Source organism: Phasianus colchicus, chromosome 3 (assembly GCF_987193195.1).
Source record: "Phasianus colchicus chromosome 3, bPhaCol1.hap1.1, whole genome shotgun sequence".
NCBI lineage: Eukaryota > Metazoa > Chordata > Aves > Galliformes > Phasianidae > Phasianus > Phasianus colchicus.
The window spans coordinates 50,392,454-50,408,461 of record NC_143438.1 but is presented as its reverse complement, the minus strand read 5'-3'; the positions used below and the strand labels follow the sequence as shown (position 1 = coordinate 50,408,461).

General features: G+C 45.9%; 1 protein-coding gene across 2 annotated transcripts in view; it reads left to right on the top strand.

The window, feature by feature from the left end:
- The window catches only part of KCTD1 (potassium channel tetramerization domain containing 1), a 98,335-nt gene that overhangs the window by 18,283 nt on the left and 64,044 nt on the right, over positions 1-16,008 (top strand). Inside the window, exon 1 of one of the 2 annotated variants that reach the window (XM_090137494.1) lies at positions 13,415-15,359. The exons of the other annotated variant lie outside the window; for it this stretch is intronic. Within the exon in view, the coding sequence (XP_089993620.1) occupies positions 13,503-15,359 (1,857 nt within the window). The 5' untranslated portion in view covers positions 13,415-13,502. Of the gene's footprint in view, positions 1-13,414; positions 15,360-16,008 lie in introns of those variants that run through there. 2 annotated transcript variants of the gene reach the window in all.

The following is a 16,008-nucleotide window of genomic DNA, read 5'->3' as shown; positions in this document are numbered from 1 at the left end:
GTAGAGAAGAGAGAATGTAATTAGATCATTAAGTGCAGAAGAAAATGTGGCAGTAGGAAGAAGAAGCACAGCCACACTGTCTTTAATCTAACTAGAAGAAACTTTTATGGTAGACGTGGCTGTATGGAAGACCTCAGCGTTGGATGATTTGCATTAATGTCAAACCCTTAGTTTGTTGAGCAGATTTACCATATTCCAGTTGGCACCCATAAATCCTCAACACATTAAAGTCAAGATACATTCTACGATCAAAGCTGAATCATAGTCCTGCTGCCTTATCTCCTTCTCTCTATTTACAGTGTGCATGTATGATCACACAAGGTAGGCATGAACTCAAATACCAAGGCACTGCATATAACATAAAGGTTGATCAGAAACTGTACACATTTTTATTGTTCTGTAAGGTCTTTGCTTTTCATCTCTATGCAATCTTGAAAATACAGTCTTTCAAAATCCTTACAGTATATCTCTACATTTTAGAGAAACCTTGGCACTACATCCATAAAGTGCATGAGTTAATCTGTGTTAATAGTTAACTGACTGCAGAACAAAGGCATGTGAATACAAATTCTTTGTGGATATTGGACCTCATTATTTTGTTCCTGTTGAAGCAGTGACCTCACCTTTTAGGCTTGTATAGTCTTAGTGTTGTCTAACACCATGGAAATTGAGGTACTGGAGGTTTTAAAGCATGATTATTGATTTCTGTATGCATTAATAAGTGGGTTTTTTTGTTTGTTTGTTTGTTTTTGTTTTTTTTTTACATCACATGGATTTGTAACACAAAGTTTGCAGCATGTCACTCCAATTTTTAAGTCAGAAGATAGTGATGAATCCCAGAAAAAAAGAGTGATATCCATTTGTAGCTGCATGGAGCTTTGAATGATGGTGGTGGTCTCATAAGAAATGTGACTTGTGGAGGTCGTGTTCACAACAATGCAACTATGGTGATAAGACTTTATCAGTACCATTGTTGATCAGAATAAAATTAAAACTCTTCCCATTTAAAAATCACATTAATTAAATTGTCAGTGTTAAGCCAGTCTTGAAATGGTATGAGAAGCCTATGAACAGAGAAAGGAAGGAGCATGAGAGGTTGGTTGGAGGTCTGTAGTTGGCCATTTGTATTAGCTGGTTAGCAGATTGTTGCAATTTCATGTAGTAAATTATTTGTGACAGTTATGTCTGGTGAAGTCTTGGAGAAACAAAGGAAAATAAGCTGAAGAGAAAGTAAAAACAGGGAAAATGAGGCAGATGAGAATTAGTTGACTTATGATATATGTGAGAATTGTCAGTTAGATGTTCCTGGACTGCATAAAGCCTAAGTCAGGGTGCAAATTCTGAGGCCCCCAACACTAGAAGGACATCGAGCAGGTAGAGGAGGGCCACAGAGATGATCAGAGGGCTGGGGCACCTCCCCTACAGGGACAGGCAGAGAGAGCTGGGGCTCTTTAGCATGCAGGAGAGAAGGCTCTGGGGGATCTTGTAGTGGCCTTCTAGTACCTGAAGGGGGCCTACAGGAAAGCTGGGGAGGGACTTTTTATAAGAGCACGTAGCAATAGGATGAGGGGAACTGGCTTTAAACTGGAAGAGGGCAGATTTAGTCTACATATTAGGAAGAAATTCTTTACTGTGAGGGTGGTGTAGCACTGGAACGGGTTGTCCAGGGAGGCTGAGGGTGCCCCATTCAGGGCCAGGCTGGATGGGGCTTTGAAAAACCTGGTTTAGAGGGAGGTGTCCCTGCCTATAGCATGCAGGTTGGAACTGGATTTTCAAATGTTTTCCATTAATGCACTGTCCTTCCCATAGCTGTCCCCAAAGCCAGCTGTCTACTCACACTCATCTAACAGCCCTTCAGCAGCCCTCAGAGGAGACAAGAGGAAGGGACATTGGAGGCAGTGGATTCTGTGGCTCAGAAGATTAATTTCCCCTTCATTTAAGGATTTATCTTTTTTACAGTTGTAAGGATGACTGCTCAAATGTTCTTAATTGTGTCTGCTTGCCTGATGGGAAATGTGCAAGAGCATTTGGGGTCTGTGGCTTTGGTACATGGCAAATGGCAATTAACAGAACAAAATCTGCCTCTGGCAAATTAACCTTGCACAGATTCTAGAGGCTTTTTTCCATCAGTTTTGTTTTTATACGTTTTTATTTGCTGAAGCCCAGGAAATTGAGGTTATAATTTCAAAATGTATGTTGGGTTGAAGTCCTTCTTGCCTGTCGGGTACGTGTATTTGCTAGCCCTCCTTTCCCACTCGTATTTGCCTAGGTATTGGCCTGCATCCTTTAGTGTGTATTGCCTCTGATGTCTGACTCATTATGGCAACAGAAGTGCTGATGCCAGGCCCAGAAGCAGTTCTTAAAAACCTGCTCCTTCAAGCTCAAAGCTAACCCATTTTGTGGCAAATGGAAGAAATGCAATCATTTGGCACCTTGTCCATGCATCAGTTCTGAAACATGGGACATTTCTCCTCTGCTTTTTCTGTTTGACTAGGTTGTCATAAAGACTGCTAACTCTGGTGAGTGGAGTTTAATGCTTTGGAAGGAAATGACTGGCTTATTGCATTCTTTTTTGGGTTGCCAAGCCTCTTCCCCCACCTCACTCCCCAGTATACTCAATCTTATATCCAGAAATGAAGAAAAATCTCAGATTTCAAAGGAGGGAAACAATCTTTCTTAGCCCTTATGTTTGGGATGGAGGGGGAATGGATTGGGCAACAGGAGAAAAGTAAGGCGTAATAGGACATAAAAGAATGTAATCTGAAGGTTCAAAACCAGAAGATTAGTGAATTCCCCCAAACAATCTGCTTTAAAAAAAAAAAAAAAAATCAAGTTTTGTTTTTTTTCCTCGTGCTTTGTTTGGGAACATCTTGTGGTTATTATACTTGAGACTGGCAAGGCCTGGGCTCTGTTGCTCTCAAACACTTGCCATGACACAGACTGAAAGCATGGATGTTCCCTACGTGTATCTGTAGAGATCAGTGCTGGCAGACTGCCGTGGTGCCATCACGCTTCTTCCATGTCATATGCCAAGGCGAGGAGGTAGAAACTCCCAAGGAGGCTGGCAGGGTTACACAGAAAATGGAAGAGTTTGGAACAGGAGGCGATGATCATCCTGTCCTTCCCACAAATACCAGCATTATGATCATTTGTTTGAATGACCCTGTAAGAACACAGTGGAGCTGGGGATTCTCCCTGAGAAGTGTTTCTCATAGAAGAACACCAGCAGAAAGGAGAGTGCCAGGCACACATTTGTCAGCTATTTGTACCAGTGTAGCACCTGACTGCTGAGAGTGAGAGTCAGTAGAAAAAGTTCAAGGGGACTAAGATTAATTTGTCCACAGTTGTGTTTAATTGGAGTGAACAATTGGAAACTGGTAGGTTTCATACCTCTTTGGCGGTTGCAAAAGAAGAAAATCAAGGACCATTAAAACCAGGCTTCATGCTCGCTTTTGGGACAGAGCTGCCCTGTCTGCCAGCAATGATTTTTGCCTGGCCTCTGTGAGATGTCTGCCATTTGCACCCCTCTAGAGCCTTCTTCAGTCTTCCAAGGAGAGATTCTGTATTGCCTTTGTAGGCACAGCAAATTTACTGTGGCTTTGCTTGGGACACCAGTGGTTTGACTTGAGTTGAGATTTTAAGCAGAGCTGTCCAGAGGTTCTAGCAATGCAGGAAGAACCCAGAGCAGCATGGGGATAAAACCACCTCAGCCAGAGCCCTATGAAATGAGATTTGTTCCTGCTGTTTACCAGGGGACTAGCACTGCTGGAAAAGGAAGAATCAGATCCTGTCTCTTGCCAGCTGTGGGACAGAGGAAGCCTGGCTCTGTGGCATCTTTCTTCTGGCTCTGTCACATCTGCCCCCACTCCTCTCCCTCCTTTCTGTCAAATGTCCTCTGGCACTGAAACCTGTTCATCACTGCCACATCACTGGGGCAGTGAAGTTCAAATTCAGTGGTGCTACTGAGAAGCCTTTACCTGTATGGAGCTCACAAATACATCTGAATGTACCTATGCATCTTCAGTGCTATAGGAATTCTCCCTCACTGACTCATTTTGTGCACTAGGACAGCTGATGGGAAAAAAATACAGGCAGACAGACCCCACCTTCTATTAAGTGCTCCTCAGAAAAGTATTGGATGAATGGCACACAGTCTGACAAAAGGATGGGTTTAGGGCCATAAGGGTTCAGATAACTGCTAACAGGCTTGTGTGACATGTAGGGACTGTTGGAGCAAAACACAACCTGAAGAAGAGCAGTTTCAGAATCACTTAATGTTCTGTTGTGTTCCAGCACTAACCCCCATTTACTCCAGTCATTCATCCTTGTTTCACCTTCTTTTCCTTGGCTGATCTAAAACAGCCTTCACATCATGGTGTCAGATCTCCTCTGATAGGACTGGGACAGTGGTTCAAAAGGATCAAGAGAGGATGATATTGAAGCATATAGCCATTTGTTTGATCTTGGTTTCTGGTGGGTTATTTTGTTTGCTTGTTTGATTGATTGATTGGTTTGGGGTGGGATTTTCTTTGCTCAAGAGGAATGTCCATGGTGAAATTGTGTTTCCATCTGTTATGCTCTCGCAAGTAATTTTCTGTCAAACTGGTTGTCATGAGTCCAAGCTGGGTTCCCTCTGATAGGGCTGGTTTGCAATCCTGGGAGATTTTCTAGAGTACCTTCTTTATTCTAGAAGATATTCATGAATCTGTGACTATTCTTCCCCTTAACAAGGGAACATGAAGATCTCACATATATAATTATGGCACATTAGGAGTCTTGGAATCCTTACTGTTTCCTGAGAATGTCCTTTAAAAATAAAATAATAAGCTGAGTGACAGCTGACTTCATAGAGCACGAGAGGTTCCAATTTCTCCCAAGAGGAAACTAAGCCAAATTTGTGATGCAGATTATTCTACCAGAAAGTCTTCAACCCTTGCACCTAGATTACTAACATGGTCCCCCAAGGTGTATACGTTTTTCAGTGAGCACAAACAGCATGGCATGGATGAACATGAAGTCTCAGATGACTGCAAACAGCTGAGATTCAGTTCTCCTTTGCGCAACCTATTTGCCAAGTCATATTTTTTCGCCAGAATCCTGTGTTAATCCAGAACACAAGGACAGTCCTTGTTGTAGGACTTGAAAGAGGAAGGGCAGCCAGTGATCTGATTTGAGATTTTCTCTGTTTTTGCTTTTAGAGTGATTCTTGATGTACTGCTTTGCAGGAATTAATAATTTCCACATGAGAAATACGTCTTCTGCATTATCTGGCTGATTGTCTTTAAACTCATTATTCCAACACAATACAGTTACTGCCCAATTCTGTGTACCGGTCTGTTGATTCAGTGACATTTTAGATGCACTTGAGGGAAAAGATCATCTTCTAGCAGTGTGTAAATCTCTTGTGTCACCCAAATAAAAAAGTTTTATTACCTATATTCATTTCAAGTTTCTTATTTACATTAGTCTATTTTCAGCTTAGTTTATTATTCAATTTTAAAACATATTCAAAGTTGTCAAACATTCAACTTTTTATTGTTGACCTTTCATGACACTTTGGCAAAGAAGTTGGAAGGAATAGTTCTCTCTCTGACGTTGAAACAAAAGGTAGACCTTTCATGAGCTGGGCAGAATAATCCAATTGACATTGCTGAGAACACAGTGAAACAGTGGGAATTTTTCTTAAAAGAGTTCTAAATGTAGCATCTAGCAAATATGGAGGTAAGAATATGTAACGCCCAGAAAGGCTGTGTTTTCCTGCAGTCTTCAACCAGTGTGCCAGAAAGACCAAAGGTCAGGTTTTCAAAAGAATGCTGTGTTCACTAATTCTAATTTAATTATCTACATAAGTAGCCATGTTTTCAAATGGCTAAGCACCAAGCAACTCCCATGGAAACTCTATCAAGCACAACCCTGTTTGAAACTACAGCTGGTTTAAATGCCTATTCAACTTTTTTTTTTTTTTTAATTTGGAGACTTTCTAGAAAACAGCAAACTTACTGGTTCTGAGAAGTGGACATTAATGTCTTACGATAGTTCTTTGTGACTCTTTGATTCTTCAAAATATATTCCTAAAGGGAGAACAAGGAGACTGGTGCGTTTGTTTGGAGTTTTCTGTATTTCTGTCAAGAAACCCAAGGCAAATTACCAGCTCAGCCCTCACAGGCAGATTGAGAAATCCCAGGAGTGCCAACAAGCGGTGTTCAGAATAAGAAATCTATCTTAAAAATCACAGGAATTTCTCCTTTTTGAACTATGCTTCTCCAGCTAATTTCCTAGGTTTAACAGAGCAGTTATTTGAGTCTTCAAACTATTCTTCCAAAACCTAATTTTCAAGTCCTCCATTCCAGCATATGGAGGAGGAAGCTTCAAAAATCCTATCGTGAGACTGCTTAAATTGGCAACCCTGTTATCAAGATGTTACTGTCAAGGCCAAACTCATAGGAATGACCTTGGAATAAAGGCCCTATTATCTCCCACCAGCTCTTCAAACTCTCTATCCCCCAAGAAGCTCCGCAATTGGAATGGGATGCTGGGCTGTCTGGAAAGAGATTAAATTGTTCACAGCTGTCTGGGAATTAACAAACTTCCTCTCCTTTATGGTGGAATGCAGCATATTTTCAAGCCAGGTGGAAGATGGCATGCAAGGTTCTTATAGGACCTAGAGTTGGCACAAAGAGCAGCATTTTCATGTCTGCACATATATCTGAGTTACCAGGGCTCAATAATAATTTTCTGGCAGATTACTCCTGCCCTACAGCAGGTTTCTGTGATCACTAAAGCCAGAATGAAAGCAATGGGTCTGGATTTCACACTTCATATCATTCCACACTGAAGCTTTAATTTTGAAAACTTCTTTTTTTCTTGTGACACAAATCAGTAGGAATGAGTGTGACAACACACAGGTAAACAGCCGAGGAAACTGCGGGGACAGTTCTGTAGCAGGCACAGTGATAGTGCCATATCTGGGAGGAAATTATACTGAATAACTCGATAAACCTTTGCCAAAATTGCTAACTGAGAGATTGTACACTGTAAATAGCAAATGTGAATTTGTTCCATCCAAGGCAAAATAAAAACTTCTGTTTTTTCCTTGCTTATTATCCTAACACTTATTGATCCTAGTAAGTAGAATCCTTACTATCCAATAAATACCTGCCTGTATTTAAATAAATCAGCCCATGGTTTACATCAGTCTATAATCAGAGGGCTCCCTAAATGATCTTTCTTTATTTGATGGCATCTGCAGTTCTGTGGAAAGAAACTGAATTTTAGCCCTGATCAATTAAAGAAGGAAAATTTGGATTGTGCGCAGCTTATTCTTTCACAGATTTAAAAAGGCAGGGCTATTTAGAACAGGGATGGACAAAAGCCATATTGCATTTAAGCATTCTTAACAGTTGTAGAGGTAATTTTTTGTAATGCAAAATGCTAATAAAAATACTGATGCTCACCAGCTGTAAGAAAGTATTTTTCACCTGCTTTAGTATTGTCTGATACTGAAAAAACAAGAGAAGTATACACAATGCATCAGGTCTTTTTCATACACTTTGTACGTTTTCTTTGCCTCCTCATGACATGAAAAGAATCATTTCAATTTATATGTATATATATGCATACATATACATATACATATACATATACATATACATATACATATACATATACATATACATATACATATACATATACATATACATATACATATACATATACATATACATATACATATACATATACATATATATATATATTTTTTTTTTTTCCCTAGGGTTTACCGTCTGTGACTTAAAATACAGCTTTCTATTGCAATTTGCACTTTCTGTTCTCTTCTACTACATGGCCACTGGTTTCAAACCTCAAGGGAAAGTCCTGGAAATATGCTGAAGATTTTACCACAAGTTTCTATCTGAATTTACACACTCATTTGTGAAAGGGCTTTTGCATAAAGATCAGTCAAATTGAAACCAGTGAGCAGCTCATCCAGTAATATTCTGACCCATTCTGTTCTACAGCTCTTTTCTTGATAAAGACTGAAATCACAGACTGAAAGACGACATGGTAGGAGTTGGCAATAAACATTCTATATTTTCTGTCCCTGTAATCTTCTTTCACATGATCCATGAATATATTCCTTTCTTTTCAAACACTGCTTTACGAGTCAATGTGATCTGTGATGCAGACCTTACATAGATGGTTACTGTTCTCACAGGATAACTAGAAGTCCTTTAACATCTCACACATGGAGAAGGGAATGAGGAATTCCATTGGTATAGCTAGAAATCTTTGTGTCTAGATAATGATTTAAAAGAAAATAAGTGCAAAAATTGCACAGGACAGCTTTGCCAACATCTTACCGAATAAAATGGGGGAGAATGAAGAGAGGGGCACGAGAATGAAGCAGTGTTTGTTGATGGTGAATTCCTGCTCCAGCAGCAGCAAGGTGGGCAGGGTGACAGCCTGCATGGGACTCCGACACTTGTGGGCAGGATAGTGTCACGCTCTGCATGGTTCAGCTGAACTCAGCCACTTCTAAAGTTGCTTAAAAGGGGTTTGTGTCAACCTGGCTGAGACAACTCAATCAAGGGAAGAAAATCCAAGTAGACAGGCCATTGGTGCTGGATTTTTTGCTGTATAAATACCTGAAAAGGAATTTCCAAATCCACTATGACACAGACATAATACTGGTGGAAAAGGGGAATAATCAGTTTATTTCAGTCACTAAGTCAAAACAAAAGTATATTGACAGTGAATCCACGGTGTAAAGTCTCTGAAGCCATTCGCCGGCAGTGGGAGGAAGATTCCTTTTTGCAGGCGGTGCCAAAGGCCAGCTGCTGCCCATCCCTCGAGGATCCAACCTTGAGCAAAGCCTGCTGTGAGTGAGTGGGTTTGGCTGAGTCCCCAGCTCTGGCCCCACACAGGACTGGGGCACTGAGCCCCACCTTGGAGAGCGCTGGCGCTGTATCTTACTCCCTGGGGATGGAGAGAATAAACAAGATAAAGCTGAACACATGCAGTACAGAAACAAGGTTGGGAGTGCATTTTGTCACAGTCTCAACAGCAGTATTTTATTTTTCATAGTATCATAGAATAGTCTAGGTTGAAAAGGATGTCAGAGATCATCTATTTTCAACCCTCCCACCACGGGCAGGGTCGCCAACCACCAGACCAGTGTTTGGGCAGGGTCACCAACTGCTGGACTAGTGTTTGTTACACTGTGAGGTTTCAGGTTTTTCTTCCTTTCTTTCTTAAGGGAATGTTTAAGAAATCTTAAGAAGCAGTGCTGCAGTACAGCTGTTCCTTCCTTGCTGCATTTGTAGATTTCACTCAGCTCAGTTTGACTTCAGACCCAACTTTTAGTTCAAAATAAACTTTTATTGGAAGATTATGTATTTTGAGAAGTCCATATCCAACAGAGTATTAATTTATGCTCCATTATGTAGCACTAAAAACGCTATTAAAAGCAAAAACTTGTGCTTCCACAGACCAAGAACATCTATAAACGAGGCTTAGTGGTTTCACAGGGATCTCTCTTTTGAGGTTTCTTTCCTGAGTCACTGCCTTAGTCGTTCCAAATCTTCACCTCAGGGTAGAGTTTACTGAGGAGGACTACAAGCTGACCTGCATTATTACCCAGGCACAAAGAGCCCTTTCTCTCTGCAGAGGATAAATACCATGTCCCCAGCATAGTGGGCTGCTCAGTGTCAGCAGTTCCAACACACGACTGCCGGAGCCACCCCTGCGCATTACAGAGCAGCTGATTTGTTTCCAAAGCCATCATCAGCACAGAAGCAAAGACAAACACAAACGCAAACATAGATAAATAGAACATTAATATGCCTGCTGGCAACCTGCACCCTGCACAGATTAAGAGACCCTTAAAACCTCTGCGCAGTGCGATGTAATTCACTACCTGACTCTCTTCAAGCTGTCTGACAACGCAGCCGTCTGTATGTCTGTTTATAAGCAAAAAAATGCTCCAGCTGCTTGACACTTCAAATAACAGCAATTTGCAAAGTCTTGGCATTTAATTTGCCAAGTGTGCTTCCTTGCAAAGATGATGACTCGGGTTTTCTTCATTTTGATTGGAAAACAGAGCAACGAGGAAATCAACTTTCCTCAGCAGCACAAAATATCGCTTCTGTAAAAGAGTAAAAAAAAATGTGAGTTAAAAGCAGCAAAAAGCTGTGGTAGAACTGTGAGCACGTTTCGGCAGCATGCTCCCAAGTCATGACACAGGGCTCGGTGTGGGCAGGCTGGATGCTGCCTTCATCCCACTGTGTGTTGGCAGCAGCAGGGGGCTTTGATGTGCACTGCTACCACCTGCACTTCACAACAGGACCGTCCTGTAGGTGCAATAGCTTTTGTGTGTTAAAAATCGTTAAGGACAGCAGCAGCTTGGCTGCAATGGATACAGCGCTGCTTTCTAAATCAGTGTCGTGTCTCCTTTGTTGGGTTGTGTAAATCTGTTTTCCTGTTGCCCAGATAGGAACTGCTAATCTAAAAAAAAAAAAAAAAAAGAACTAAAATAAGAGAGGTTTATAATCTATTATAACACATAGTGTGTCAACATCAGCTTTCCCTGGTATGGAGAAGTAATGGAACAACCAAAATTGTTGTATATACAAGTGAAAGAATACAAGGAAAATGGTGTTTGAAGTGACTGTTCTGAAATGCTAAAAAAGCTCCTCTCAAATTGGAGTGTGCCTGAAGAAGGACTTCTGGGACATGCTTTTTCCCTGAGTGAATTTACCAGGCGTCCCGAGCATTGTTTGCCTCCTGGTTCTGTGGTGTCTCTGTGGATTTCTCATACCAGTTGCTGCATTGCCTGCCTCTACAGGGAAAATAGCCTGTGTTTAGAAAATATACTAACACGCTTTAGGAACGTGTCTATTGTATTCAAGCTAACAGTAAAAAACAAGGAGAAAAAGCAGTTTTCTTAAACTCGTGCCATACGGTCAGCCTTAAAGCTAACCAACACACTTGTTCTGAGCACTGCTTTTAAAAATCTTTTTTAGGTATCTCTCCTGGATCCCAAGGAATCCCAAGAGGTCTGGTGGGTTTTCTTTGCTCCTTGGTTCTTGGAGTGTATACCATTGTAGTTCTTAGTGAAGCTTCATGAAACACCTGCCGAGAACATAGAGCCCTAGGTGGATGCAAGTCATACAGCCATGTTTGGAGGAGTGCCTGGATCTGTAGGAGAATGAGGCTGCAAAGAGCTTTAGACAATGGTCTGATTGTCGGGGCTCTGTGCCTGCCAGGAGCGAGACCAGGGGAAGGGGTGGGGAAGAGGAGCTGGAAAAAAAGAAGTGAGGAAAAGCCTGAAACTATTTGGTTACAGTGTTACCTGTGCTGTGAATCAGCTGACATGGGGGAGAAGGCTCCTTTGGTTTTGGTTCTTAAGCTGGAATGCTAATTGTGTTACGTAAAAATCAATCTCTGAGAATATGAAAGGAAAGAAAATCAAGTCCTGGGGTTTCAATTCTAGTGGGGGCAGGTGCATTATTAGTGCTCTGTGGGTAATTACATCTTCTCCACTGACAGCAGTAATAAAACTTATTGTGTGGACAGAGCTTACGTTGGTACCAGCCTCGAGCCCTGAGTCACAGGGGAAGGCTCTGTTTGTGCGGGGCTCTCTGAAGGACAAAACTTTGATATGTGGCATGGAGGGTGTGATGGGTCTAAGTGTGATGTTGGTGTGCTTCAGTCAGATAGCCTTGTATGGCTCAGGCAGCTGTGAGACACAGCTCCATTACCTGGCATAGCTTGCGAGCCGAAGCTTCAGGAATGCAACTGAGGAAGCTATATTTTATCTTTATGAATGTAGAGAGACAGGCAGCTTACATGCCTATGTGATTAACATACACGTACACACATATACATATAGGTTATACAGGTATATATGTTATATGGGTGTCTTTCCAATTATGGTTGCCCGCAGCACCCTAAACACTTCATTTGCGATTCTCTGAATTCCCTCTGGCTGTTGAGGTGCTTCCAACTGATGTGTATAATATGGATGTTCCATGTATATTTTTCCCCTCCAACCTCACTGCAAGTTCTTAATGTCCTTTATACTTACTATTCCTATACTTGGCTCCGTATTCATCTCTGAGTCTGTCAACACAGTTCACCTCCTGTAATCAGGAAATGGTGATTAAATGAACATCCAAGTACAGAAGCTGTCAACCTGGTGTTCATCTTTTTTTAAAGTTAGGGAAAAAAAAAAAAAAAAATGTTCAATTACCTTTTGCACTCATGTGGCGCTGAAAAACTCTTGGAAAAAGATTAAGGTGGAAAGGGGAAAATGAAAAAAAAAAAGGGGGGGGGGAGAGGGGGAAGAGGAGAAAAGGAAAAAAAAAAGGGGAAAGGAGAAAAGGGGGAAAGATTGAAGGGAAGAAAGGAAAAAGGAAAAGGAAGGGGGAAAGGGGAAAGGGGAAAAAGGGAAAGGAGAGGGGAAGGAGAAGGAAAAGGGGAAGAGGAAAGGGGAAGGGGGAAGGGGGAGGAGAGGGGAGGAGAGGGGAAGGGAGGACAGGGGAGGAGAAGGGAGGAGAGGAGAAGGGAGGAGAGGAGAGGAGAGGAGAGGAGAGGAGAGGAGAGGAGAGGAGAGGAGAGGAGAGGAGAGGAGAGGAGAGGAGAGGAGAGGAGAGGAGAGGAGAGGAGAGGAGAGGAGAGGAGAGGAGAGGAGAGGAGAGGAGAGGAGAGGAGAGGAGAGGAGAGGAGAGGAGAGGAGGAAGGAGGGAGGGAAGGGAAAAGGGAAAGGAAGGAAAAAGGAAAAAAAGGGAAAGGGAAAGGGAAAGGGAAAGGGAAAGGGAAAGGGAAAGGGAAAGGAAGTGTATGACCTTAGCACAGAATCAGGTTGGAAGGCTAATATCAGTTGTGTCATTTTTTGCATTTACTAGAGCAATAAAGGAAAAAGATCTCCACTGAAAATCCACACACTGCAAGCCCTGCAATTCTGTGTCTCCTTGGGTGGGTCACTACAGCTCCTCAGAAGAGCTCGTTTGGGACACAGCATCATAGCATCATATAATCGTAGACTCATAGCTTGGCTTGGGTTGGAGGGGACCTCGACGACCATCCCGTTTCAACTCCTGCCGTTTAGCAGTCTTTCTGCTCCGCGTTTTCGGCATCGGGTCCCCCTCTTCGGGAGCTCTCGGAGACTTCGAGTCAGTGTTAGGTGACAGAGAGAAAAACAAGCCGCCGGGGGACGGGCGGACGCCCCGGCCCGACGGCTCTTCCCGCGCCCGTCCCCTTCTGTGGACGGGACGGCCTCGAGGTGAGCGGCGCGGCGCGGTGCGCGGTCTCCGCAGCCCCGCTCTCTCCCAGCCTCTCCCGTCCCGCCCCGTCCGTTCCCCGCCGCCGCCACTGGGAGCGCGGCCCCTTTAAGAGCCCGGCTTTGCCTCCCGGTAGCTGAAGGTCATTAAACACAAAAGCGCTCCAGCGCTGCGGTCCAATATAGCGCATGCGCCCTGCCCGAGGACTGGCAGGGAGACGGCAATATGGCGAGAATGCCTGGCAGCGGCGGCGGCGGCGAGTGGAGCGGCGGCGGCGGCGACGGCGGCGGGGGCGGCGGGTACGGCGCGGGGGAGCGGCCGCCGGGCCGCGGGAGAGGAGCCCCCCGGCCGCACCGCTACTGCAGCGCTGGAGAGGAGGAGGAGGGCGAGGAGGAGGATGAGATCCAGGAGGTGCAGATAACGGGGGACGAGGAGGAGGAGGACGGAGCCGATGGGGGGCTGCTGCTGGACGAGGAGGAGGAGGAGGAGGAGGAGGAGGAAGAGGAGATGGGTCTGGACTGGGACGGCGAGGAGGAGCCCGAGCCCATGCCGCCCGCCCCGGGCCGTACGCCGAGCGGCGGCGGCGGCGGCGTCGGGGCAGCCCCGGGGGGAGCCGCGGCGACGGCCCCGGGGGGCGGCGGCGGCGGCCCCGGGGGGGCGGCGGAGGACGCGGAGCTGGAGGCGGCCCTGCTGCTGCAGCGGCCCGAGCGGGCGCGGCTGAGCGAGAACACGCGGCTGGCCACCCGCTACGCCGTGCGCATCTTCCGCGAGTACCTGAGCGAGAAGGCGCAGAGTCCCGACTTCGAGACCATGGACAAGGGGGCGCTGTGCCGGGTGCTGCGCTCCTTCTACGCCGAGGCGCGCTCCAAGAGCGGACAGCTCTACTCCAAGTCGTCCCTCATCAGCATCCGCAGTTCCCTCAACCGCTACCTCAACGAGCCGCCCTACTGCCGCACCCTCGACCTCACCAAGGACCCCGAGCTGCGCGCCGCCAACCTGACGCTGGCCGCCGTCATCCGCAAGCTGGAGGAGCAGGGCGCGGGGCCGGTGGTGCAGAAGCAAGCCATCACCCGCGCCGACCTCCGCAAGCTCTACACCTGCAGCGTCTTCAGCACGCAGAGCCCCTTCGGGCTCCTCAACAAGGTCTGGTTTGAGACCTGCATGTACTTCTGCACGCGGGGCCGGGAGAACCAGCGGGAGCTGGAGGAGGACTCCTTCGGGCTGGCGGTGGACGAGGACGGCCGCAAGTTCGTCTACTTCAAGGCGCTGGGGCCCTACCACAAGTCGCGCTCGTCCTCCTGGAGCAAGAAGCGGGCGGAGAGCAGTGACGAGGAGAACCTGCCCCGCATGTATGAGACTGGCACCGAGTTCTGCCCCTACGCCAGCTTCGTCAAGTACCTCTCCAAGCGCAACCCCCTGTGCAAAGCCTTCTTTCAGCGCCCGCGGGACCACTGCAGCGAGGGCGACGTCACCTGGTACGAGAACAAGGCCATCGGCAAGAACCTGCTGGGCACCCGCATGCAGATGCTCTCCAAGGCGGCCAAGCTCTCCAAGACCTACACCAACCACTGCATCGGCGCTGTCTCCATTGCCACCCTCAACAGCATCGCCGGCATCGGCACCAAGCTGGGGGGTCCACCGCCGCCCCATCACCACCCCGCTCCCCATCACCACCACCACCTCCTCCACCACCCCGCTGGCGGGACCTGCTACGCCTCCGCCGCCCTCAACGGTGGGCCGAGGCCTCGGCCGCCCGCTGCCAACCCGTACGTGCTGCCCAAAGACGGCGACGCCGCACCGGTGAAGGCAGAAGCGGCCGCGGTGGCCCCGGCCAAGCGAGCCCTCTACGAGGCGGTGTTCCCAGCGGGGGCCGCGGCCGGCGGTGAGGCCTGCGGGTCCTCAGCCTCCCCCAAAAGACTGTGCCGCCGCCCCGCCGAGCCCCCAGACGCCGCCGCCGTGCCTGCCGTGGTGGTGGTCTCAGTGAAACACGACCCCCTGCCTCACCTCCTGCCCGAAGCCAACGGGCACGGAAGCACCACCTCACCCACTGTAGTATCACCTGCTCTTGTTTCCCCCACACAGGTAACTGGAAAAAGGAGGAGAAAAAAAAAAAAAGAAAAAGAAAAAGGCAAGCTGGCGACCCCGTCCCACGCAGCCTGCTGCTTGCCCCCCTTCCCCTTCTGTTTTTTCTTTCTTTCCCTCCTTATTTTTTCCTCCTCCCTCCTTTTTGCGGAAGATGCGAGTTCTGAGTTCTGAAAGTCGGGCCAAAGTAGTAGATAAGGGCGTCTGATATCATTAGTGTGTGTGGTGTTCTTGATGTGCTAATGAACTATTTGAATAACCTCAGATGCAGGAAACAGCCAGGAGAATACTCAATTACACACTAGTAATGAGGGTGTAATTTTAAACTTCAGAAGTTAACAAGAGGGTTAATATGGCAATTGCATTCATCTTGTATTTGTTTATTTAAAATAGCTCTGTTTCCTGGCAGTGATCCTCTTTTTTTTTTTTTCTTTTTTTTCTTTTTTTTTTTTTTATGAAGCAAATTGACTTGAGTTGCATTAGTTGCCATAGTGGCGAAATATACAGCAGCGCACAATTAGGTGGAGCTGAGCTGCAGAACCAGGCCCAGTTCTGCCTGCACGCCCACCACCTGCTGCCTGGCCCCTGCACTGCCCTGTCTTTGGATTTTTGATCACAGCAGCTAACTTAGCACACCGGGCTTCAATTG